Source organism: Prionailurus bengalensis, chromosome C2 (assembly GCF_016509475.1).
Source record: "Prionailurus bengalensis isolate Pbe53 chromosome C2, Fcat_Pben_1.1_paternal_pri, whole genome shotgun sequence".
NCBI lineage: Eukaryota > Metazoa > Chordata > Mammalia > Carnivora > Felidae > Prionailurus > Prionailurus bengalensis.
In genome coordinates, this window is record NC_057350.1 from 82,287,011 (window position 1) to 82,314,341 (window position 27,331).

Here is a 27,331-nt window from a genome sequence, read left to right on the forward strand (position 1 = left end):
AATTTTAGTTTGGAAAAGCATTTGGTCTATTATCTTGTCTAACTGTCGCATGTCTGAGGCATTAACCAGAGAGGTTAAAGGACTAGTCCAACATCTGTCTGATAATGTGTCGGAAAGGGAGCAGGATTCAAACTCAGCTGGGTGCGCCTTCCACTCTGCTTCTCTCTTGTGCTGCAATAATGGCAGTCTCTGGTAACAGAATGTTTTATTAGGGATGGGGAGAATGATTGAGTTAGAAAATCCAGGGAATATATTTAAATTTATATTTTTTTCTCAAATCATATTTCCCTAAGAAATCAGGTCCTTTTGCTTCTAGACATGAGTATATAAAGTGTTTGCATTTCCACAAGTTTCTAAGGAATTCTACAAGTTTTGTATTTTCTACCCAGGAACAAAAGTGCTCTCACCAAAACACAATAATCAGGGTGCTCTTAGTTTGCCAGTTGTACTCCTCAGCTTCTAAAATTATCCTGAAATGGATTTTTTAGCCTGACTTCTAAGGTGACTCTGTGTAACTTCAGTAGCTTCTGTCCTGGCTCACTGCTAGTGACATAGTTGTGACTCACCAGATGAAGTCAGATTCATTGACATTTCCTAGGAAAACCAGCTCTCCTGGGCACATCAGAACCAAAGCTGGGAATGAGAGAATGTTGGAGGCTGTTGTGCATCTCTCACAATAGCCCTACTGCCCACTTCATAGTGTGCACGCAGTTCACGGAATGCTTTTTCATAATTCCTAGGGGTGGGGCAAGGGACACATTAAGAGGGGAGGGCAGTTGCTCATCACAACACTAAGGAGACTGGGACTCTGTGAACAACGGAGGGGAGGGCACTCACTTAACTCTCTTCCCCACTCCAGTCCTGTTGCTGAGGACCTGACCCCAGGCAAAGGAAGAAGCAGGGTCCTGGGGTGGGGGGGTGGGGTGGGGGGCAATGCTGGGCTGCATCCAGGGAAGGGGAAAGAAATGGGGAAAGGAATTTGAAGCTGTGGTCGCAGGACCTCCTACGGCCACCTGCTGAGTCAGGTAGGTTGTTCACCTTTATTCAAGTCAGGTGTTGAAGCCTCTGTGCCACTTCCCACTGATGGATCCTGCTGGGGCCCACCCAGCCAATGGTGCTGGCTTAAGAGGAAGTGATGAAAAGTCAGGAACCAACCGAGACAGATGCTCTGTTTACAGTCTTTGTAAAACAGGGAACTCAGAAGAGAGTGAATCAGCAGCTGGAAAGAGTTCTGTGTTTAAGTGCCAGAGACATTAACCCTGTCATGCACATTCATTCGTTCATTCATTAAGTTTACGGAACGACTCCTGTACAGGCCACCAGGCTAGAAGCTGTGGCTGTGCAGGGGTAGTGATAGGGTGCGCACAGTTGAGGAAGGATACAGTTCACGAATCTTGCGTTTCTGTTAGCACTCCTGGGAAAAGTTCTCTGTGCAAAAATCTAGCCTCTCAAAATTGGTTACAAATCAAATTTGTGTATTTGAAGTTTTCTCCCTGCTCATTTGTTTCATTTCAGAATTGATGTAAGGTGATCACAAAATGAATCCTTTTTAAAATAAGAGCAATTTATACACTCTTTCCCTAGTTCATTCATATGTTTTTATTTTTTTTTTAAGCTCTGCATTTTCTTTTCTTTTTTTCTTTAATGTTTATTTTTGAGAGAGAGAGAGAAAGACAGCATGAACGGGGGAGGGGCAGAGAGACAGGAAGACACAGAATCCGAAGCAGGCTCCAGGCTCTGAGCTGTCAGCACAGAGCCCAATGCAGTGCTCGAACTCACAGACTGTGAGATCATGACCTGAGCTGAAGTCAGATGCTCAACTGCCTGAGCTACCCAGGGTCCCCTCATTCATATGTGTTAAAGTTGACTATTAGAGGATTTAAAAAGCAAATTGCATTCTATTCAAATCATGTAATTTTAAGAGCTAGTGATTTTCCTTTCTTTTTTCATCAGTACTTTATGAGATACCAGTTGGTCACTGATTTTTTTTTTTCCTTTGTATCCTGTGAACTGTGTTTGTCTTTTTATTGACATGTGTGAAAAGTTGGTTTTCTTACTTCTCTCCCAATTTTGATACAAACTTTCCGCATGACCTTTTTTATCTTCTCCAGAGCATCCTTTTGTATAGCAGAGAAAACTTTAGTGGGTCCAGTGCCACGGGGACTGCAGGTACAGCTGCAATGAAGAATACTGTGCAGAAATAGGTGCTTAAAAATACTTGGTTACTTCTAGCTAAACCCTAAAAAATTTAAGTTAGCAAAAAGCAGAATTAGCCTTTTTCCTTAACTGTTTTAGATCAAGGCACCAGCTTTAAAGTGCTTTCTTGTTTTGTTGAAATTAAGTTGAGAGTCCTAAGGCTTGCTGGGGTCAGTGTTGACTCCTTTTTACTCTCTAGAACCTAAGCATCATGAGGATATTGGTTGTTGTTGTTTGCTAATATAATGCAGAACCTAAGACAAATGCTTGGCATACAACAGGTGTTGTTCAGTGAACGTTTGCTAAATGACTTTGGAAAACTTTTAACTTTAATCTTAGAAATTACCCTGTTCTCCAAAATTGGATAAGATGTCGTCTATTTAATCTCCTGTCAGAACATTGGATAGGTGTGGTTTGGATTGCTCACACCATCCCATCCCCTAGTGTAGGTGAGAGGTTACTCTTTTTTCTTTTTTTAATATTTTTTAAGTTTATTTTTAAGAGAGAGTGTGTGTGAGCAGGGCAGGGGCAGAGAGAGAGGGGGAAAGAGGATCCAAAGCAGGCTCTGTGCTAACAGCAGAGAGCCGTATGTGGAGCTCGAACTCACAGACTATGAGATCATGACCCGAGCCGGAGGCAGACACTTTACCAACTGAGCCACCCAGGCTCCCCGTGAGATGTTACTCTTGTGTGAGATGGTGAATCCTACTTGGTTTGCAAGGCAGGGGGAGGGAATTCCTTTGTGAGGGAGGAATATGTGACTTGGCTGACCCTTTCCTGCCTTTCTCTGCTTATTGGGATTTAGGGCTATAGTGGAGATGAATTTAATTTTTCTTAATCATCATCATGACTATAATGAAATGATCAAAGTCTTTTATAACTGCTGGGAATAATTCCTTCTTTTCAGAAGTAAAATGTTGTTGGTTTATCACTCATTCCCAGACTTTGAGGACTCAGAACCTCTGGCTTGAATTTTTGTGTTAATTGTGAAACTGTTTCTTCGGTAAGTCAAGGCATGCTGACGCATTTCTTGTTTTGAGGGTAAAAACACCACCTCTATGTGAGTCATTACATCTAATCACGGGAAATGTATGTAGTGGCTACTGTGTTAGGAAATATCTTGTCCTATATTTTTCGGTCAGCAGCCTATTGCATTGAGTCGATGAGCATAAACTGGAGTGGGAAAAAAACCAAGTGGCTTGGTTGAAGACCAGTCAGTGTCTTCAGTAAGCACATATTCCTCTTATAGTTGGAAGTTAGAATATGGGATGGAGTGAGCCAGGAAAAAGAAGCCAGCTGTCAGCAACAAATGCTTCTGGTGAATTTGCTGATTGCTGAGCACCTGCTCTGTTCCAGATGTTGCTTTGGCTGTGGAGGGGAGAAAAAACGAAAAAGGACCAGGTAGGAAGGAAGGAAGGAGCGGGACAGATTTGTGTGCTGTTTGGAAAACTAACGAAAGCAGTTATTGAAAATGGGTTGAAGAGTTGCTGGAAGGATGTCACAGTTGTGGGTGACGAAGCATGTGGCTCCCTGTGCCTTTACAAAGATGATTTTGTGTTTACCATGCACCACACAAGGCAAACATTTATATACTCAGATTATAACTTGTGTTGCATCGTGTTTATGTATATCATTTATCTTGGCTCAAATTATGATGTGTAAATATGTGTTTTTACCCTGGTTAGTCTTAATTACAGATAATGAGTTTGAGGGCCTTGTAAAGAGTAACTAATCACTTCTGTAGAAACACAGTTTGGTTTTGTTAACTGGAATCTCCATCACAGCCGAATGAAAATATTAAGGAAAATCCTTACTCTGTTTAGATCTTGAAAAGCTGGAAGTTGGTGTGCAGAGTTTTAGTTCACAAACACTCAGCCTTACCCTCTCAAAATCTCACCTTTCTGAATTCAAATTCATGTTTGTACTCTGGCACGCATAAATGTTCTAGCCTTCTGAGGACCTTGTCTCCCTGTCTGGGATCCACTCCGCCTTTCCCCATGCAGCAATCTGTATTTGGGAGAGGGTTCTCAAGCTTTATCATGCCTCATGAGGTTCAGCACAGCCCTGGATTTGGCCAGTGTTACTAAGCAAAACTATGAGGCAGATCTTTCCTATACTTAGTCCCACCCTCAGGCCTTTACAAAGAGGTATGTATGGCTCCCAGCCATGGGCCAAGAGACCCTGACTGTCAGCTAGGAGTCACCTGACCTGGTGAAAGAGTTTACTAGGTAATGCCTTTGTTACCTTTTCTGAAAGGCGTTTGTATGTAAGTAAATTCTTTTGAGGAGCAAAGAGTGAGCAGCTTTGGTGAAGTTTTCAAAATAATCCTTCCTAGAGGAGGTGTTTTTGGTCAGAGTCTATATAGCGAGGTTGACACTGAATGGGAAAGGCTAGATAGAAGTCCAATCCTAAGACCCATTTTCCTAGAATTTGCCTGAAAAGGCATATCTTGTCCGAAATTCATTGCTGTGTGTGTCTGTGTGTGTGTGCGCATATATATATATATATATATATATATATATGTAAATGTGTGTGTGTATATACACGTGTTATATACACACACACACATACACATATACATACATATACATAAAGTGTAAATTTTGTTACTGGTGAATCAACAATTCCAAAGTGATGTTTTAGGAACAAAGATTTAAACTTGCAGAGCACAAGTCAAAAATATCACTCCCTACCTGTGAGATGTAGACAGGGCACTCATCAACTCCTCAGTTTACTTATCTGAAAAATGGGGATAGCAATGTGTACTTCATGTAGGGAGTGGTAAGGCTTAAATGAGACACTTATTAGAATCCATTAAGGTAAGTCGTAGTGGTGGTTTGAGGATAGCTTCCTGCTAAAAATACCGTGATGAATGTTTCCGGTGTACCTCTGAACCTTTATTAGTCTTCCCTAAATAAAATAACTTGTATGAGGAAGAAATAGTGTTCAGTGAAGCACATGGAGAAGTTCTGGTAAAACTAGAGCTAAATCTATTTTTTTTTCTCTGTCATGTCACAAAATGAATTAAGGAGGGAGATGGTAGATGGGAAAGATGGTATTATCTGTAGGAAATTGTGCACAAACCTTGATAAGAGCGGGTCACAATTTTCCTGTGTTGTTTTTGTTTTCATTTTATTTTAATTTCCTAAAGAAGTTTTTGGCAAAGAAAAATATTAGTTTCTCCCCAAATAATTATTTAGATTTTTTTCTCTTTCTTTAGTTCAAATCGTTCTACTCTTTGCCACCATTCCTGTAAAAGGAGCCCCTTTGCCAAAAAGTGAATATGAATCAAAAGAGACAAAGTTTTAGATATTGACTTCTTTTTTTTTTTTTTTTTTAAGTTTATCTATTTACTTTGAGAGAAAGCAGGAGGGGCAGAGAGAGAGGGAAAGAGAATCCCAAGCAGACTCCGTGCTGTCAGTGCATAGCCGGATGCAGGGCTCGAATTCATGAACCCATGAGATCATGACCTGATCCTAAACCAAGAGTCTCAGACACTTAACCAACTAGGACACCCAGGCACCCCTTGACTTCCTTTTTACAGAGCTAAAATATCGAATTTCTGAGAAATCTGGTTGTCTGCTTTACTAGAACAGTATATGGTCATTACAGCGTACATAGTAAATCCTGCTGATTCCTTTTTTTTTTTTTTTTTTAAGATTTGATTTTTAAGTAATCTCTACACCTGACATGGGGCACAAACCCACAACCTCAAGATCAAGAGTTGCATGTTCCACTGACTGACGGAGCCAGCCAGGTCCCCCATACTGATTCCTTTTAACAGGAGATTATTTTAACCTTACAATTTCCAGAGCATTTGTAGAATCCTGCAATTGAAATGAAACTTAATGATCTTTTAATGCAAATTACACTCACTGTACCCCTTCCCAGTGGGGGAATTTCTTCACCACCTTGCCCAGGAATAGCAGTCTGGCCAGTCTTCTCATGAACATCTAATCATCATAAATCATCCCATTCACTCTTCTCTTTCCCCTTCTCCCTGTTTCAACAACAATTAAGAATCCCCAGTGTTTTCCTCAAAAGGGATATCTGGAATTGTGTTAGCAACTTCTTAAAAAGTCAAGGCCTTTCTATAAGCCTAGTAGACTGGTTAGGAGGGTGTAGGAGATTAAGTGAGTTACAAAGTCTTGGGCTACTGCTTACCATATTCACTGACTTTTGTCCTGTTCAGACAGTGGACTTTTCATGAGCTCCTGCCTCTGAATGTCAGGAAGCATGAGTATGTTGGGGCCGCTTGGGGATTTATGGTTTTGTGGACTTGAGTTTATAGAGGAAAGGAAGTTGTCAGCTTTATAACTGCAGTTCTTCTGGCTCAAAACCCTTTGCAGTAGGTCACCACAATAATACCTGATTTAATCTTTTTATGATTTGGCCCATAACACTGCTAATACTCATAAAGACTTTGATCACATAATTTTTCTTCCTAAAAAATCCCTAAACTTTTTTTTTCACTTTTTAGCAGTTTGTATATTGAAAGCATCGTTTTCTGATAGCTATTATAATACATTTATTTTAGATCCCATAGAGGCAAAGGCAATTATTCTTAATAATTTTGTAACAAAGTGACTAAACAATTTGTTTAATTGACTTTTTAATCATTCCCTGTCCCCTGCCTGTGTGTGTCTGTGTGTGTGTGTGTGGGTGGGTGTGGGTGTGGGTGTGTGTGTGTGTGTGTGGGTGTGTGTGTGAGAGAGAGAGAGACAGAGACAGAGACAAAGAGGGGGATTTAAGTGACAGTTGGGTAGAGGATTGGACTTGGCTCTCTCTGGTGATTCATTTGCTTCCCTGAGCAGCCCTAGGTCCTAGTTCAGCTTAGCACAGAATATCCTTGTACAGACTGTCCAGAAGTTCTAAGTTTAAGGTTTAAACACATACTAATGAGTGCATGGGATACAGCACTATACTGACTATAGCACTATATGCTGGGGGAGGGCAACAGGAGAATCATAGTGGGTTTAGTCTTAGCTCTCCCACAGTCCTTGGAGTTGGTTAGCATACTTGCCACTCCATAGGTAATCCATGGTGCTCTAATTTCCCTCCAAGGTGAGGACTGTGTGTCATCTGATGGCACCCAGAATGGCTATGGAAACAGATGGGACCTAGTTAGGTAGAATTCTTCGTTGAACCCCACAGAACTCTTTCATAGGACTCTACTTTCTATGTTGCCTCTTTTGTCCACAGTTTACCTGGGGATTCTCTAGTCTCTAGATGACCTAATTTTCAAATGGAACCTGAGATCTTATAAGCTGGGTTCTCACATTTGTGTTAACTTTGTTCTCCACTCAAGTCCCCATCATGGTTAAGGCTTGGGTTAGAGTTCCCAAGGTGGCTGATCAGACTTGTGGCTCATTACCATATACCATTATCCTCTGCACATGCAAGCATGTGTTTTACCCCCAATATAGGTAAAATGGTTAAACTTTTTTTGCCCCCCCCAAATATAGGTAAGATGGTTCTTCATAATCACAGAAATTCCATGACAATTAAATATGATTGTATTTCCCAAATGCTTGGCCACTTGTTTTTAAGCTACAAATTCTACCACACAAAATAATTTCTGCCAGGCTATTGAAATTTATAACACTGGACATCTAGTTTATCTGAAATTCACTCAAGTTGGAACTTTCTATTTCCTCTGGGCATCTACACTACAAAGATAATAACATTTATAAAAGGTATTCTGAGGCACTTAGATGTTGAAAAGCTCTATATACCATGAACCAGGTCGGTTAGAATTAGATGAGCTGGGGTTAAGTGTATTTTGTTTTGTAGTTAAGATTTGATAGTCTGTACGTGTATACTGCAATCACTGATTAACCAGAATATAGAATTAGAGTAGCCAAGTTCCCCAAGGAAAGAGGCCGAGCTTCTTTTCCTTTTCTCATCCTAAGTGCTTGCTTGAATTATGAGAGTGGGAAATTCTAAATTCCTAAATCCCAAAGCCACTAGGGAAGACCCTGGTTGTCTACATTAAAGGGTATCCTCTGCTTGACTATGGGTCTTGCTCTGCTTTTGATTAAAATGAAAAAGAAAAAAGTCAAAACCGTGCTCCTTACTGCCCTCTTTACTCTTGTTCCCCTGTCCCCCTTGGTTTTGGATCTCTTTATTCTCTTTTAATCTAGAGCAATGTTTGGATTTTTTATGACATTGACATTTTGACAAGTCCAGACTAGTTGTCTCCTAGAAGATTTCATATTGTTTCCTTTGCATTGCTCTTTTTTTGTATAGTACTTTTTTTACGGTGGTAAAAAATACATAACAAAATTTGCTCTTTTAGCCATTTTTAAGTGTACAGCTCAGCAGCATTAAGAACACTGATGGTGTTGGGGGCGCCTGGGTGGCTCAATCGGTTGAGCGGCCAACTTCGGCTCGGATCATGATCTCATGGTCCATGAGTTCGAGCCCGGCATCGGGCTCTGTGCTGACAACTCAGAGCCTGGAGCCTGTTTCAGATTCTCTGTCTCCCTCTCTCTGCCCCTCCCCCATTCATGCTCTGTCTCTCTCTGTCTCAAAAATAAATAAACGTTAAAACAAAAATTAAAAAAAAAAACAACAACACTGATGGTGTTGTACAACCATCGCCACTATTTTCAGAACTTTTTCATCATCCCAAGCAGGAACTCTGTACCAGTAAATACTAACTATCTGTTCCCTCTTCCCCAACCCACTGATCTAGATCTAATTAACTCAGCCAGTATAAAAGTCTGGGTGGATTGTCTTAAAATTGGTAAAAATCCAAAACATTCCTTCATGTGAAAAAAAAGTTAAAAGGAAATAAATAGAAGACCTTAACAGATGGGGCACCTGGGTAGCTCAGTCGGGTGAGTGGCTGACTCTTGACTTAGGCTCAGATCATGATCTCATGGTCATGAGATCGAGTCCTGCTTCAGGCTCCGCGCTGGGCGTGGAGCCTGTTTAAAATTCTCTCTTTCCTTCTGCCCTTGCCCTGCTTGTCTTCTCTTTCTCTCTCTCCCTCTCAAACAAACAAACAAACAAACAAACAAAAAACCAAAACAGACCCTAACAGATTAACTTTAGTGTATGTACTGCTGAAGCGGCCACACTAACAGGTTAACTTTAAAAAGCAGTGCATAGAATACAGTTTTGATACGTGCTGCAACATGGATGAACCTTGAAAACATTATGTGAACTGTCATAAGCCAAACTCAAGAGGACAAATACTGTATGATTCCACTTACTGAGATATCTAGAATAGGCAAATTCTTTAGTCCTGGTTTTTTTTTTTTTTTTCAACGTTTATTTATTTTTTTGGGGACAGAGAGAGACAGAGCATGAACGGGGGAGGGGCAGAGAGAGAGGGAGACACAGAATCGAAAACAGGCTCCAGGCTCTGAGCCATCAGCCCAGAGCCTGACACGGGGCTCGAACTCACGGACCATGAGATCGTGACCTGGCTGAAGTCGACGCTTAACCGACTGCGCCACCCAGGCGCCCCTAGTCCTGTTTTTAAGGTAGACTGAAGGCGTCAAAAGCATGCATATAAACTGCCGGTGTAACATACTACTTTTGATGAAGGGAGAAGTGCATAAAGTTTGGGCAGTTTGGCAACATAAAGAGATGGGGAAGGAGACAGTAACTGGGTCGTGAAAGGGAATTTGGATGTGGTGACAGGGAGTCAAAAAAGGCAAGAGTAACCAGTCATATTTGTGCTTTAGAAAGTCACTGACAGGGACACCTGGGTGGCTCAGTCGGTTAAGCATCTGACTCTTGATTTCAGCTCAGGTCATGATCTTGTGGTTTGTGAGCTCGAGCCCCACTCGGGCTCTGTGTTGATGGCATGGAGCCTGCTTGGGATTCTCTCTCTCTTCCTGTCTCTCTGCTCCTCCCCTACTCACTCTTTCTCTGTCTCTCAAAAATAAATAAACTTAAAAAAAGAAAAAGAAAAAGTCAGTCAGTCACTGGCAGCCCAGGAGGGCTGGCTGGGAGAGGAAGGAGTGCAGTACTGGAAGACAGGCCAGCTAGGAAGCTGCTCTAATGCTTCTGGGCAGTGAAGATGAGAAACATCATTATGTGTGTTTAGGGAAGGTTGATTTCTTTTTTAAAATAAAGGAACTGTGAGATTATTCCTTTTTTTTTAAGAAACAAAATTATTTTCTTAAAACCAATAATTTTCCTGAGTTATTGTGTATGTTTGGCTTCTTAAAGCAGGGCATACTTTTATGGATTTCAAAAGGGAAAGAGGGTAAAGAACCCTTCCCTTTTCTCTTGACTACCTGGCACAGGAGAAATAAACAGTTGGCCTTCCGGGGTGGGGTCAGGGGGATCCACATCATAGGCATGCTACAGCCAGCATTAGGAGTGCTTTTCCCAGCCCTGGGGTGCCATGTTCTGCTTTTACACTAGACACTTGGCCCCATGCTGGACCAAAGACTAGTAAATAAAGAGCTTGTCCTTGAGGAAATTACCATCAAGTAGAAGGTTGGTGGGGGAACATGACAGCCCCAGCAGAAAAATAATTACAGCAGAGAGTGAGCTGTTATAAAAGCTGAAGAGTGCAGAGGAGACAGTTCTGCCTGGAGACGCCCTGGAAGCCTCTGCACATGTGAGCGGGGTTTGAAGGACATGTGGAAGTCCCTCCCTGGGGGCTGAAGGGGACAAGCATCCCTGGCCCCTGAGAAGGAGGCATAGCATCCAGATCACGCTGTGGAAGTTAGCAGAACTCACAGGTCCTGCCCACTCCTGATCCTGAAAGATAATAGCTCAGGATAATCTTCCCAGTTACCTAAGGATCAGTGTAATTGGTTCTCCTATAGTGATCTCCAGTTCCTTTTTCAGTTCTCAGTTCTTTTTCTTTCTTTCCATTCAGACCTAAGATTAGAGATGCCACACACTAGCTTTTTTAGGGATTATTTCTCCTGGAATCGTGATTAATGAACATTCCAGTTCCTGAACTGATTGCCTGATGTGCATTCTTTACATGAGGCATTAAGGGAAACATTATTGTTTCAGACCCAGTTAGTTAGGATTTGCAGTAATCTGGATCAGACAGAGTTTGATGGCTTATACGTTAGGAACAGAGTTTGCTAAATAAATTAATATTCTGTTAAATACGATTTCAAGAATAGCTAACCTAGTTATGGAAAAACGTGAGGTGTTTGGTTTTTGTTCTTTCCTTTTTTTTAATTTAGTAGGTTTCAGTATACTTTTCAAAAATAAATCTTGTATATTCATTAAAGCAGAGTTAGTAGGAGTTTTAATTGTTAATTTTTTAAAGCAAGTAAGGCATGAGTACATTCTCGTTTTTTAAAACAAATGACAGAAGTAGCTAAAATTAAAAGTATATGTCCCCTTTCACCAACTGCCTTTACCTTCCTTTTTTTATGCGTTTACAAGCACACACATTTAATAGCATGTTGTATGTTTTGTGCACTTAAAAAACATGATCTGCCTTGGGCACCTGGGTTGTTCAGCCAGTTAAGTGTCCAACTTCAGCTCACATAATGATCTCACAGGTTCGTGAGTTTGAGCCCCACATCAGGCTCTCTGCTGTTAGCACAGAACCTATTTCAGATCCTCTGTCCCCTCTCTCTCTGCCCCTCCCCTGCTTACACTGTCTCTCAAAAATAAACATTAAAAACATTAAAAAAACCAAGATCTTCCTAATCTATAATTAGCTCTTTTCTTACAATGGCATGCAGTGGATGGTTCCTTATGACCGTGCCTATATGTCGACCTCATTTTTTTTTTTAAGTAATCTGTACACCCAACATGAGGCTTGAACTCAAGACCCAGAGATCAAGAGTTGGATGCTCTACCGACTGAGCCAGCCAGGCACCCCTGCTTCATTCTTTTTAAAAGGTGTATAATGTTCCATCTTGTGGCTGTCCTGTGATTCATTTATTCATTTCCCTGTTGGTCAGTATTTAGATTGTTTGCCATCTTTGTCGTCACAAACAATGCTATGGTTGTCTTTTTTCAAATCTTTGTGTTCATGAATGAGTTTCTTCCAGTAAGACTTATATACTAGTAAATTCTTGGTTAGTATTTAGAGTTGATGTTTATATTTGGAGATTTAAAAAAATATTTTTCTTTAGAAATATTCAATTTCTTAAAGATATTTATGAATGACATATCAGATAAAGGGCTAGCATCCAAAATCTATAAAGAACTCCCCAAACTCCACACCCGAAAAGCAAATAATCCAGTGAAGAAATGGGCAGAAGACATGAATAGACACACTTTTCCAAAGAAGACATCCAGATGGCCAACAAACACATGAAACGATGGACAACATCAATCATCATTAGGGAAATACAAATCAAAGACACACTGAGATACCACCTCACACCGGTCAGAGTGGCTAAAGTGAACAAATTAGGAAACTATGGATGCTGGCGAGGATGTGGAGAAACGGGAACACTCTTGCACTGCTGGTGGGAATGCAAACTGGTGCAGCCGCTCTGGAAAACACTGTGGAGGTTCTTCAAAAAAATAAAAATAGAATTACCCTATGACCCAGCAATAGCACTGCTAGGAATTTACCCAAGGGATACAGGAGTGCTGATGCATAGGGGCATATGTACCCCAGTGTTTACAGCAGCACTTTTCAACAATAGCCAAATTATGGAAAGAGCCTAAATGTCCATCAACTGACGAATGGATAAAGAAGATGTGATTCATATATACAATGGAATACTACTTGGCAATGAGAAAGAATGAAATCCTGCCATTTGCAGCAACGTGGATGAAACCTGGAGGGTATTATGCTACGTGAAATAAGTCAGAGAAAGATATACGTTTTCACTCATATATGGATCTTGAGAAACTTAACAGAAGTCCATGGGGGAGGGGAAGGGGGGAAATAGTTATAGAGAGGGAGGGAGGCAAACCATAAGAGACTCTTAAATACAGAGAACAAACGGAGGGTTGAAGGGGAGTGGGGGAGAGGGGAAATGGGTGATGGACATTGAGGAGGGCACTTGTTGGGATGAACTCTGGGTTTTGTATGTAAGCCAATTTGACAATAAATTATATTTAAAAGAAGTATTCAATTTCTTGCAAATTCTGGTGTCTTTTCTGTAAATAGACTTGTGACATCTTCTGTGGAGCATTCCGTTGAGCCACTACATGGGATAGTGTCAGCAGTTCTATTGTGAACTATTGCCAAAGGCAGTGTCAGGAAAGGGACTTCATAGCGTAGAGGTAGAAAGTAGTTTTTGGTTCATCTTCCTCCTTCCTATCCTGATACCAGATTAGAGGTTCTGTAGACTGGCTTGCCCTGTAGTAAAGCATGAATGCACTCTCATTTTTTAAAAATTAGAAGTACTGTGTAGGATCTAGAACATAGAAGTGCCCTGCCTTTGCATTCAATAAAAACCATGAGAAAACCGGAGCCCCTGATTTACTTGATTGTTTGTTTTCATGTTTCCTCTGTGTACCTCTCTTTCTTTTCCTCTCTGCATGAATTGTTAACATTTCTTTCTGGGGCTGTTGCCCAGATTAAAGCCATGGAAAAACTTGTGGCTGTGTGTAGTTCCTATTTGGTACCTCTGACACCAGAAAAAAAGAAAAAGTAATGGCAGGTACACTTTTGCCATTACATCCCTTTTCTTACAATGCCCCAAAATGGATATTTAGGGGAATCAGATGTCAAGTCCTTCCATTAGAATATACCTCTCTAATATTTAAATGCTGATTTGTGTTTTCTTTCTAGGATCTGACATATTCTTAAAAGATAGAAAAATTCTTATGCTTCCATTTCTTTCCTTTTCCTATGTAATTTTAATGTTTACTTAAAAACAAGAAACAATCTAAATCACTTAGTTATCAGACCAGCAGGATGTCCCAGAAAAACAGAAAAATCCTCTGACTAAAAAGGTGAAAGAAGGCCCAAGGGGGATGGGTTGAATGCACTTTGGTACCTCCACATAATATAAAATAGAATGAAGGCTCTGTCAGCATGGGAAGATCTCCAGTATTATACTGTTCAGGTGAAAAACTCATGCAGAGAGTTTGTAGAATATGTAAATATTTCTGTAAGAGAGGGGGAGAAATAAGAATTTATATTTGCATTTGCTATTATTTGCATAAAGAAACTGAAGAGTACACGAGTGATAAGTAAAAGTGTTTATTTCTGGTAAAGGAAGGGAGTGGGTGGGAGTAAGACTTTTTCTAGCACACCTTTTTATAGTGTTCTAATTTTTAAATTATTACTGTATTACTTATTCAAAGATAAAAGTAATTTTCGAAAGCAAGCTTTACATTATTAGGTAAAGGGTGAACTAAATCTGACCTCATTTAAGTCCACTATTTATGTGACCTCACCTGTCACATTTGAGCCTTAGTACCCACTGGGGTAGGGTCAGTTGCAGGACCATCTATTTTGGGGAGGAAGGTACTAAATTCTATAATTAGAATCTGTATGGTAATTTAGGTGCTAACTGCTTTGGCAAGAAATTGAAAAGGCACATGTGTATGTAAGCTGTTTCACTTAGCATATTCACTCTTGTTGGGTTTATTCTTTTTTTCCCCAAAGTAATTGAAAACCTTAAAACATGATGCTCATGAGTCACAGCTGGAATCTCTTGCCGATGCCTCAGTAAACACAGTGAGAAAGTGAACTCAAACTATGGTCTTGAGACATTTTGTCATTTGCTGAAGTCTGTGTCCTAGAGAAAGTGTTATAGTCTGAGCTTTCATTTTTACAGGAGCAGGAAAATTCAGATCCGAAACATCCCTCCTCACCTGCAGTGGGAGGTAAGCCAGTGTCACCTGTGTGTTTACCGTCTTCCTGCCCTCCATCCTCATCTTCCTTTTTAATAGGTCTGCAAAACTGCTCTCCCTCTGTGAGTTCCCTGGGGAATTAGAGGTCCTCATACCTCTCCACAAAGCTCCTGCGTGCTCTGTCTTCCTTTTTCAGTATCCTAATGTACGTGATCTGTCACAGCTTTAGGGTTGTGTTCGTCTCTTTTGTTGTGCAAGATGTGTGCTTTGAGCCCTCCTGTTCTGTCTTCTCAGGCACCAAGCACTGACAAACTATGAAACAAAATGTATACCTGGTTTGTGATTTTTCGGTCATGATTTTGTAAAAGACTTTTTACCTTTCCAAATTATGATTTTGGAAAAATAAAATCAGTGGAAACCCAATAAAAATAGAAGATTGTTAGTTTGAGTAGGTTTTTTGTTGATTGTGAATGAGTTGCTATGAGTAATAGTGAAGATATAGTTTCAGAGTTGTAAAACTTCTTGTAAGATTGCTACCTTAAAATTCAAGAAGACAGAATGTGAGGAGTGGCCTCATTGCCTTATTTAAAAACAAGCTGCCCCAATGTTTATTTCCAACCCAAACAAAATCAAAACAGCCTTAAAGGAAATAGAATGTTTTGTCTGACATTTTTATTACTTAAAAAAATCCTTTATTATGGAAAATTTCAAAGTAAAAAAAAAAATATCCCACTGCTTTGTAAAATAAGGAGATCCCTAGAGAAGAACAGAAGGAAGAATGGTTAAAACTTGTAAGAAGGGCAAGTAAACCTTGTCCTTTATTCTGCTTGTCCTAAAGCATTGTGCCCCAACCATCACGATGGATGTGATTGTTAACAGTAAGACTCTGAAATTCTGCTGTGTCACCTTAGTGGACAGATTACTTGAGAGCTAATAACCAAGTGAAAGTCCCATATATTTATTCATTTTTAACTGTTTTGATGGAAGACCTGAAATATCAATTTAGTTAGATTATTCCTGTAACTTGTTTTCGTTCATTTGCTGGGAGATATCACTATGCTATTTTTGTGTGTGTGAGTACAATCTTATCTTCCTGTTCTGACATGGGATCTCTCTTTTTCAGGTGCTGGATGGACTTTTGGCTCAGTATGGGACAGTGGAGAATGTAGAACAAGGTATTAAGTGAGCAAATTAGCCTATTGAATTTTGAGTGGGATTGTTATCTGTTATAGGCTGGGTCAACTCCAAAGACAAATAGTAAATTCAAATTCTTTTGAAACAAGCTTTCTCTGTTAGAGATATTCAGATCTTTTTATCCATATCTATAAAATTTATTGTTTCAAAGAATATGACTTTCAGGTTTGGTTTATATATAAAGTGTGTATGTATATATATATATATATATATATATATATATATATATATTCTGTTAATGTGCTCTCAAACACTGTCAGGCTAGGGTAAGCGTAATTCACTTGGAAGTAATTGAATTTATGCTGTCACAGTTTTCCTTTTCCTGGCTAAGAACAACAGATCACTAGTGTCTTAGACTGAGTGTTTCTCAAGGAGTAGGACTCCTATACCAGAATCTCCCACAGTGCTTATGAAAATGCACATTCCTGGGGTTCACCATAAACTGACAAAGTAAGACTCTTTGGGGCAAGAGTTGATGAATCTGTATTTTAAACAAGCACCCCCAACTGATTTTTGTGTGTACTCAAGTTTGAGAGCCACAGGCTTAGGACATCAGTGTTGGACATCCACAGAAAATATATACCCTTCTTTCTGCTGCTCTCGCTTATATCATCTAAAACATGAAATGCTATGATTTTAAACAGTAAAAAGTTTTTCTTTAAAAAGTTTATCTTTTTAAAGAAATTGATACCTCACATAGCTCTTTAAGAGTCCCCGAAAAGTAGATTCCAAGCTCCTGATGTGGCAAGCCTAAAAAGCAGAATGTGAATGCAGTTATTTACTGACTGTGAAGCCCTGGGAAAAGTCACTTAACCCTCACTGACTCAGTTTCCACATGTATAAAATGGGGAGAATAAATTCTATCCCTTCTATATCACTGAGTAGTTGTGGCATCCAAAGTGAACCTGTATAAAAATTTGTAGGCAACAGAGTCCTATATAATCTCAAGGGATTGTTAGGATTCACTTGGGAATGAATAATCACAGAGAACCAATTGTCTGATATGCAATCTGTTCTATCTGCCAGTATAATTAAAGTAATCATTTTAAAGTAGTAATTATTCAGCTGTTCTCCACTCCATGAATATTAAAAATATTATTATTCAATTTCATGCTGCTGACTGCCCATGCCCAAAGGTGAAGGGAAAGAGCTCAGAAAGAAGACATGATTTACAAGGATTCTGTTTCTCAGTTCTTGTTATTTCCCTCAACATGGAGAAGAAGACATTCTAATAAGGATTGGATGTAGTAGGCAAGATGGCCTCACAGACATGAGCCTGTAAAAGTTACTAGCTAAGACAATCTTATAAATTCAGGACACTGCCATGCGAGGAGGAAATACTGCAGGTCCCTGGGGCAGTGACAGCTCCTAGTGCACCTGTGCCCTGGAGACCATCCAGTTTCCAGCCGCCTCACAACTACAGGATAGAAGTGTTGGGCTTTTGTTTTGTTTTGTTTCATAGGTGATTCCTGATTCAGCAGGAAAATATTTTCAGTAGAGTTTTAAGAAACTTTTTAGAGCTTTTATGTCCAGCGAAATAAATTATTCGAATGGAGCTCAGTTCTTTCCAGAATCACAGAACTGTCTGATTTCCTGAAGACAAAGGTCTTTGAATAACAGAATATGACTAAGAAGTGAGAACAAAATCTGAGAATCTGAGAATCCTAGTGGATAGATTTATTCAGGAGGTTCAAAGCCATCCCTTTCTCCCTTTCTGGGAGTCGACAGCCTCATCTGGAGCACTAGAAAGCAGCAAATAGGAACCCTCTGGTACATTCTGTGTGTCAGCACTGAGAGAGGACGGTTGTGGGCTACTCATCCCCTGTTTTGCACTGTGAGAACTTCTCTGGGTAAGTGTGAATGAGAGGCAGCAAGAACACTCCCGGGCAGAGCCGGGCTGGGCTCAGCATTTATGACGTGTAAATCTCAATATCACCTCTTTCCTGAAGACTGTGCATCCCTTCCCTTTGAAGGTTGCAGCTATTTTGAAGTTACTGAATAAACAATATTTTTGACTGTGGTCTTTAACCTCTTTGAGAGTCTTATGGAGATTATAAACCAGAAAAATTCATACATCCATCCACACATTTGAATCTTTGGTTGTGGTGGAGGTGGGGGGAGGAGGAGGTGTTCGTGATGGTGGTGGTGGTGGTGGTGTGAGGTTATAAAATTTCTGAAGCTCTAATGTGGATCCAAATTAGGAATCCCTATACTACAAGGTTTTATTATTACTTGGAAAGCAGCTTTATCATGGTTTTCTTGAATTAACTCTATCATTAACTTAATATGGTTAACTCCAAGTCTCCCAGTAGCTTAAATATTTTTTTTAAAAATTTTTAGTATTTTATTTATTTTTGAGAGAGAGCGAGAGAGCAGGGAAGGGTCAGAGAGAGAGGGAGACACAGATTCTGAAACAGGCTCCAGGCTCTGAGCTGTCAGCACAGAGCCCGATGCAGGGCTTGAACTTGTGAACATTGGGATCATGACCTGAGCCAGAGTCAGACACTTAACCAATTGAGCCACTCAGGTGCCCCATAGCTTAAGTGTTTTTTAAAGGGAGGATCTGACTTAGTCATAGCTACTTGTTTTGGGGAAAAACAGAATTTTTGGTTTAAGTTTACTGGCTTAGATTGAGAAAGTTTTATCTTGACTTCTGAATTTATTTTTAACTTCTGATTTTGGAAGAAGAGGCAATTACGAACCAAGATAAGCCAGTTCACAAGAGTTTTATATTAGCCACTCTTAGAGTTTGTGTTCTCTCCTTCAACCAAATGACTTACAACTTTTCTTTATTATACAGTTACTAATTTAACTCAGAGTCATGGAGCTCACTCAAAGGGAGACAAAAATATTAACAATTCTACTTTAGGAATAAATGAAAAATAAATAAACGTTGAAAAAAAAATTAAAAAAAAAAGAATAAATGAAGAATTAAAATACTTTCTTATTTTATATGTATATCCAGTTATTTAAAAATAAATGCAAACATAACAGACTTCTACCTTGATGGTGGTACTTTTAGGAAAGTAATCTGAAAATATGCATTAAGAAGCATTATGTTCCATTACCCAGTTATTTTTCTTCATGATTTAGCCTAAAAAAGTAATTCAGAAGAGAACACAATTCAAATGATATTTGCAGTAAAGCTGATTTTTAGCAACACGACTTAGAATAGCAAATATTGGGAATAACTCATTTGTCAACAATTGAGGAATGGCTTGTCAAAAATCATGGCACAATTACTAAAATTTTGTGTAGACATTAGAAATGGAAAATACAAACATAATGAGCATATACATATGCACATGCAGTGGTATTATAAGTGAAAATACAGCTTTGAGCTGTATATACAGTTGATTACAGATATGTATATACAATTGATTACTATTTATGAATGCACATGAATAAAGATAGAAATTCAAATACTGTGGAGTTAGGGTGATGAGTTTTTTGTGCATTCTTCTCTAAAGTTAGTCTGTTTACATTGAGCCAGAGGGTGCCAGCTTTTTTTTTCTATGACAGTATAGTTTTTGCTTCTTTCCTAGTCAACACAGACACAGAAACTGCTGTTGTCAACGTCACATATGCAACAAGAGAAGAAGCAAAAATGTAAGTGGATTTGGGCTTCTTTCCTTTTAAATTTTTGGAGGGTTGTCTTTGAATTCCAAAAAGATGCCTACCTTTGACCTGCCTGAGGAGCCTCAGGGCATCTGTGCATGCCTTTGATGTGTCAGTGGAGCTTAGGGCATTTATAATGGGATGGCTGTTTGTTGGTTGTACAGAGACTTTATCGTGAAAAATGTTGAGCCTTGGCATCAAAACTGAGGTGGGACCTGTGTCTGGACATGGTCACGAATAGAGGCACCAGCTCTGTGACATTCTGTCCTTGGTCCCTGTTGACCACAGAGCTTTTACCTGGAGCTTCCTCCATGCACTATGAGGAAGAAGCACAAGCCTATTTCTGTCCACACTTGGTGAAGAGATCATGAAACACCCATTTTTCCTCTGTGTAATATTGAAAAGGGGACCCATCCTCATGACATCAGCAACAGGGGGAATTGTCTGGGAGTGGTTAGTCAAAGATCACCTGACTTGGGTTCTCATTCCTAACCTCCATTTACTTCCTAGTCCCCATGCATGAGTACCTTGTTTCAATGATGGTTAATTTTGAGGTTGGCAATTAATGGACATGGAATTGAGTTTTTAAAACAACTACAAGAAAACAAGTTCCTTTTTGTAGGAGGTCCTTAAAGTGAAATGCCTGTCAGGTCATTGTAACTACAGTTATGGTCACACATGTTTCATGCATATGGCATAACCTTGGTTCTACATCCCAGAATTATAGTTTTATTTATTTTTCAAGGTTTCAGCACACATGAAGACATATTTAACCCATCCTCATACCACTAGTCTTTAAGAAGTTAATTTTGCATTGAAAAAGGCAATAGATCATTTGCTGTTGACTTTAGCCACACACATATAAGCAAGATATATGCCAGGAACTCACCTTTAGAGTTTGTATCCAGCTGCCACTTAGGTAGGACCTCCCATAGGTGATATTACTTTGTTGCTTTTATTGAATTCAAAGGTGCTGCTTTGTAATAAATTCACAAACACTACACATTAGTAGAATAGCATTGTTGTTTTCACATATTGCCAGAAAGCTTATGAAAAAAATGTTCTACTTCTATATAATTTTAAAAATTCAATAGTGGGATATCATTTATTCCCTATCAAATTGATAAATAATTTTAAATAATACTCCAGTTTTGAAGACTCAAGAAACAAATGCTGTCTTAACTGCTAGGGGATAGTAAGTGTTGAAACCTTTACAGAAGCACACTGAGGGGTACTTAATATAATTGGAATTCTGCATTCTTTCTGACCCAGCAATTCCACTAGGAATTTGTCCTGTGTGCAGCTGTAGTTGCAAAAATGCCCACGACACTTAATAATAGATAAATAAAAAATTTTATTATGACATAATAAAAGATTGGACATAGATATATATCTAACGATAGGGAATGAGTTGCAAAAACTATGATAAATCAATAGTGTTAAACAGCCAGTAAAAATTAAATTGCAGGACATTTAGTGACTTCGAAAATGTTTAGAGTGTTAACTCTTTTTTAAAGATTAGAAAATAGTATATGTAATATTAATCCTTGTTTATAAATGATAATTATATTTAAGAAAAAGATACAGGATGGACTAGGATTTTTTTCTAATCTGTACTTAACCATTTCTGAATTTTCAGTGATAAATATGTATTATGATCAAGCTGAGAAAAAAAGTGAGTCATAATTTTATACTAGTACTTACAAAGAGTTTTTGATGAGGAGGATACAGCCTCAGGCAGTGGAAAAAAAGCAGAATGCATAGTTGTGTATCAAGTCTGACCAGGCCTATATTTTGTGATAATTTAACTGTTAACCATCAGCTCTGAGGGAGCAAAGCAGGCACCTGCCTTGCTCACCAGGTTCTCCTCAAGGAGTAGTGCTGCTCCCGTAGGCAACTAGGAAAGCAGACTGATTGACCCCGTCCACTGGCCTGAGGGTCTTCTTTGACGTCAGGGTCTAACAAGGCTCACTTGCTGCTGCTGCATTTCAGAGCCATCGAGAAGCTAAGCGGGCATCAGTTTGAGAACTACTCCTTCAAGATTTCCTACATCCCGGATGAAGAGGTGAGCTCCCCTTCGCCCCCACAGCGAGCCCAGCGTGGGGACCACTCTTCCCGGGAGCAAGGCCACGCCCCTGGGGGCTCTTCTCAGGCCAGACAGATTGATTTCCCGCTGCGGATCCTGGTCCCCACCCAGTTTGTTGGTGCCATCATCGGAAAGGAGGGCTTGACCATAAAGAACATCACTAAGCAGACCCAGTCCCGGTACGTGCCTCCGGGGCTTCCTTTGCTTCCTTCTGACAGGCCCCCTGAGTGCTGGTGGGCCCCAGTCATCCTAGGTGGCTATCGCTTGCATCAGCAGGGGGGCTGTGCTAAATGGGATGGTGGCTTCTCAGAACTACTAACAGACTAACAAAGCTGGGGACTTCACCGTGCTTTCATGCCAATAGCCTAAAGGTCATACCCTGAATTACTAAAGGTTCTTAAAGCGGTAGAGAATTATTCTCATAAGCTTACTAGTGCTTGTGAAATATATCACTTTCTAAAACAGCAGAGGTATGGGGCTGAACTTTGTGGGATCCCAGAAAGCAGTTACCTTAGTTCTTACCTCCTCTCTTGAGCTGGAGCCCTGGATGGTAGTCATTCTTTGAGATCACTTAGGTGGTCCCATAAATAGCTACATAAAAGGAGTGAGTGAGTCTGCTGTATTGAGTGAGAAATGAAGTATATTAGCCTCTGTTTAGTCATCTAAGGAGATGGAACTGGTAGTAGGAGTTGTAGTGGTTTGTTGGTTTTTGTATATTCTTAAGAACACAGCCTGATGTAACAAAGTACAGGATGCAAAGACCCCCGTTCAAGATTTACCACTAAATGTATAATCTTGGGGAAAAAAATAACTTCTCCGAGCATTAATGTCTTGTTCTGTAAGCCAGGATTATTGTTAGAATTAGGACAGCCAGGCAGATTGAATGAAATAATTGCTATGAAAGCATTTAAATTGCAAAACACCAAGTTACTGGCGAACGTGAGTTCCTTACACGGCCTAGTGCACTTTATTCACGTCATTCATTGAGTATCTTGTAACCCGAAAGAGAAAAAACACTGTTTTCTTCAAAGTGTCTGAGTTACTGCCAACTAATGGACACTTACAGGTATGAGTCCCAAGTTCATGATCACAGCAGTGAAATGATGACCTAGTAGAAAGGGGAAGTACTGTCTGCTGTTCCATTTATTTTAAAATCAGCCCTTTCTTCCCCTGCAAGTTTGCTTCACTGCAAAAGTAATTTTTAGTTGTATGTCTTTTTGTTCCAAAAATTTCTTAAAGTGGCTTTAAAAGTGCAAAAAGTTTAAGTAGAAGTGTAACACGTTAGTTCTCAAAGTATGTGCCCATTTTTTTTTTACAAGTAGGTCAAAGACTTGGATCTGGGCTTTCTAACAGCCAAAATAAGAAGGGATACGATCAATTATGTGATTTTCAGAGTCAACAAAAACAAGTAGGGCCACAACAACCCCACGGAGTCTGATAAAGTCATCAAGCTTTTGAGCCATTAGTTTTAAGAGCCTGGAAGAAGGCAGGCTGCCAGGGGCAAGGAAACCAAAAACTTAGGCAGTGAGAGGGCATGCCTCTGTTTTTAATCCACACTCAAATATACAAAGCTTGCTTGAATTTGGTGTTTGGATTTGGATTAACATGTGGCTTTTAAAAGCTACAATCAGTGCAGAGACTGGCACCATGCCAGCATGCAGCGTTACCCTACTCCCTTTACCCTTTGCTTCTATGATCATTTGAAAGACTACACAAAATACTTCATTTACCAAACTGGCTTCATTACCAAGTGGGCTCAGTGCCTTTGTCCCACAGCACTCCTGCAAGGAATACTCCCTTCTAAATGAAACTGCAAAGTATTCAAGTTTGGCACAAGACCTCCTGCACTGCTTGCCACCTTATTGAAGAATGGCATTGGTTGCAAACGTGCTAATGACACTTCATGGTCTCTGTCCTTTTGCTGTACGTTGGCCCGTGCGACGCTTTCTCAAGACTAGGATCCTGTCCCAGATGACATTGTATTATGGCTTCTGATTCTTTCCCTACAGGGTAGACATCCATAGAAAGGAGAACTCTGGGGCTGCAGAGAAGCCCGTCACCATCCATGCCACCCCAGAGGGGACCTCTGAAGCCTGCCGCATGATTCTTGAAATCATGCAGAAAGAGGCTGATGAGACCAAATTGTAAGTTTGCATGTAATGCCCAGATCACTTAACAGAGAATAAGAGTAAGTTCTCAGTCTTTTAAGACAAATTTTTTAAAAGCTGTAATTCTGTTATTTAGTTAAAGGGACCAGAGGACAGATTATTTTTAAGAAATTTGTTCCCGGGGCGCCTGGGTGGCTCAGTCGGTTAAGCGTCCGACTTCGGCTCAGGTCATGATCTCGCGGTCCGTGGGTTTGAGCCCCGCGTCGGGCTCTGTGCTGACAGCTCAGAGCCTGGAGCCTGTTTCAGATTCTGTGTCTCCCTCTTTCTCTGACCCTCCCCTGTTCATGCTCGCTTGCTCTCTCTCTCTCTCTCTCTCTGTCTCAAAAATAAATAAAAACGTTAAAAAAAAAATTAAAAAAAAAAAAAAGAAATTTGTTCCCAAGAAGGATACAGTAGGAAATAGATGTTTTATGTTTATAATATGGCTGTTTCTCCACTTACATGTTTCTTTCGGTGACCTGAATGCTTCCATCACCCATTACTAACATCTGTTTGTAGAAACATATAGATCCGTGCTAATGTTGTGCAATGACAGAAATGCTGTATATTTGCACTGTTCAATGTGATAGCCATAGCTGCATGTTGCTACTGAGTGTTTGAAATGTGGCTAGTGCAATGGAAAAGCTGAATATTTATTTTAATTCATTAAAATTAAACAGTCACATTCATGGCTAATGGCTGTCATACTGGACCGTGCAGGTATGTATGGAATGTACCTTGTCATCAAAACCCATCAGTTACTGTTCCGGAAAACGTTTTTACCACCATGTTGCACTCGTGTAAATTTTCCTTAAGTAATAGAAACTGGTATCCAAGTAACTACTCTTCTTCCATCTCCTTCCTTCCTTTTCTGTTTTTTACAAAATACTTCTTAGGATTTCTGAGTGTCATACCAATCTGAATGGCAGGTATGGTTCTTACTAAACCCATAGACTTTGTATTGTAAACGAATTAATGATAATGGAATAGACAGCATAACGAAAAAAGTTCTGTCATTTTGGCAAAAATCCATTTATGGGTAGTTTGACAGAGAAGCAGTGAGGGATGAATCAAATATAAAATTAATTTAGCAAATACAGTAATCTCAAATAAGAGTGTTTTAAAACCAAGAAGATGGAAGATGGAAGTCCTTAAAAGGAAAACATTGCAAATCTCTTCTCGGATTTCATAAGGGACTCTAACATAGGAATTATTACTTATGAATTATTTACTCTGGGGCTTTTGAAACCCCCCAGATACCATGGCTTAATTTGAACAAGCCCCTCCCCCAACCAGGGTATTGAAAACTTTTAAAAATAGCACCCTTTTTGGTCCCTCAACCTCTGTACAAGCAACTTAGAATATTCTAATTAATCAAAAAGACTGAGTTATAAATTAGATTTTTCAGTTTTTGTGTAGAGCCGACATAGAGTTGGAACATCTTTGAAATTAATGTTTTTGAGTGCCACAGTGTGGTAAGCACTGTGCCCGGAGATGAGGCTATAACCATAAGCAAGACCCAGTTCTTGCTTTCATGGAGCTTGCAGTCCAGTGGGAGAGTCCATTTGCTAAATGGATAGTTATAGGTAATTAAGTACAGCCACAAGAAGTGTGAGAGTAGAAGGTGGTTGCCTGTAGTTGAGACCTAATCAGGGTTTTCAGAGAACAGGAAGAGATTTTGGGGGCTTCAGAGAAGACCTCCCTGGGTAAGGACATTTAAGCTGAGCCCTGAGGGGGATGAGCAGGAGGTACAGGATGTAGAAGAGGGATCCTAAATTTTCTTTTTGTTCATTTATCAAGTGTTTGTTGAGCATCTACTATGTGCCGGCGCTGTTCTGTGCGCCAGTGAACAAAGCCAGCAAAAATCCTGCCCTCTGAATACATTGTGGTGGAGTTTCTTTTTTACTGTTGATAGTAGCAATGCATCTAGTACATGCCTTTGGTCCTAACTAGCAAAAAAAACATAACAAGTGACTTTGAAATTAAGAAACAATATTGTTCTGTCACATAATGAGAAGTCCAAAGATGGGTGGCTCCAAGGTCAGTTGAATCAGGGACTCAGAGACCCACAACCTTTCTTTCTACTTTATCTTCCTCAGAGGTATCTGATGCTCCCTTGGTGATGACAGGATGGCTATAGTAATTTCAGACCTTGTGTCCCCACAAAAAAAATAGTCAAAAGTTGAAAGAGAGAGCATCCTTGTTCCTTCTGTTTTGAACATTTTTTGGTTCGAAAACGTAAAATTTATCATCTTAACCATTTTTTAATTGGAGTATAATTGATAACACTATATTTCAGTTATCCAGCATAATTATTGAGTATTTGTATATATTGTGAAATGATCACCACAATTAGTTAACCTGTGTCATCATACATAATTATAATTTTACAGTTTTTTTCTTGTGATGATAACTTTTAAGATTTGCTCCCTTAGGAACTTTGAAATATTCAATACAGTATTATCTGTAATCACCATGCTGTACATTATATCCCCTGACTTATTTATTTTATAACTGGAAGTTTGTAACTTTTGACTCCCTTCACTCATTTTGCCCACCCCTCATCCCCTACCTCTGGCAACCACTAATCTGTTCTGTGTACGTATGAGCTTGTGTTTTGTTTTAGATTCCACATGTAAATGAGATTATGCAGTATTTGTTTTTCTCTGATTTATTTCACTTAACCATTTGTAAGTGTACAGTTCAGTAATGTTTTATATATTCACATTATTGTGAAACAGATCTCCAGAACTTTTTCATCTTGCAAAACTGAAATGGTACCCATTCAACAACTCCCCTTTTCCCTGTCCCTCTAGCCTCTGGTAACTACCATTTTACTTTCTGTTTCTATGAATTTGACTACTTTAGAGACCACATATAACTGGAATCATGCAGTATTTGTCTTTTTGTGACTGGCTTATTTCACTTAGCACAATGTCTTCAAGATTCATCCATGTTGTAGCATGCGAAAGGATTTTCTTCCTTTTTAAGGCTGAATAATATTCCATTGTATGCATACATCACATTTTATTTATTCATCCATGGATAGACTTTGGGTTGCTTTCACCTTCTGGCTATTGTGAATAGTGCTGTTATGAAAACGAGTGTGCAAATATCTATTTAAAATCCCACCTTCAATTCTTTTGAATTGAGAAGTGAGATTGCTAGATCATATGGTAGTTCTATTTTTAATTTTTGGAGGAACCTCCATACTGTTTTCCATAGCAATTACATCATTTTATAATACCAGTAATGCACAAGGGATTCAATTTCTCCATATCCTCACCAGCACTTGTTATTTTCTATTATTTGGATGGTAGCCAAAAGAATGGGTGTGAAATAATATTTTGTGTTCACAGTATCTCTTTGATTTTTACTTGCATTT

General features: G+C 39.5%; 1 protein-coding gene across 7 annotated transcripts in view; it reads left to right on the plus strand.

Moving 5' to 3' along the window:
* Positions 1–27,331, plus strand: part of IGF2BP2 (insulin like growth factor 2 mRNA binding protein 2) — a 156,407-nt gene that overhangs the window by 98,549 nt on the left and 30,527 nt on the right. For all 7 annotated transcript variants that reach the window (XM_043594670.1, XM_043594669.1, XM_043594673.1 and 4 more), the window contains exons 3-7: positions 14,886–14,934; positions 16,025–16,076; positions 19,641–19,704; positions 21,706–21,978; positions 23,809–23,943. In XM_043594670.1, the coding sequence (XP_043450605.1) occupies positions 14,886–14,934; positions 16,025–16,076; positions 19,641–19,704; positions 21,706–21,978; positions 23,809–23,943 (573 nt within the window). The remainder of the gene's footprint in view (positions 1–14,885; positions 14,935–16,024; positions 16,077–19,640; positions 19,705–21,705; positions 21,979–23,808; positions 23,944–27,331) is intronic.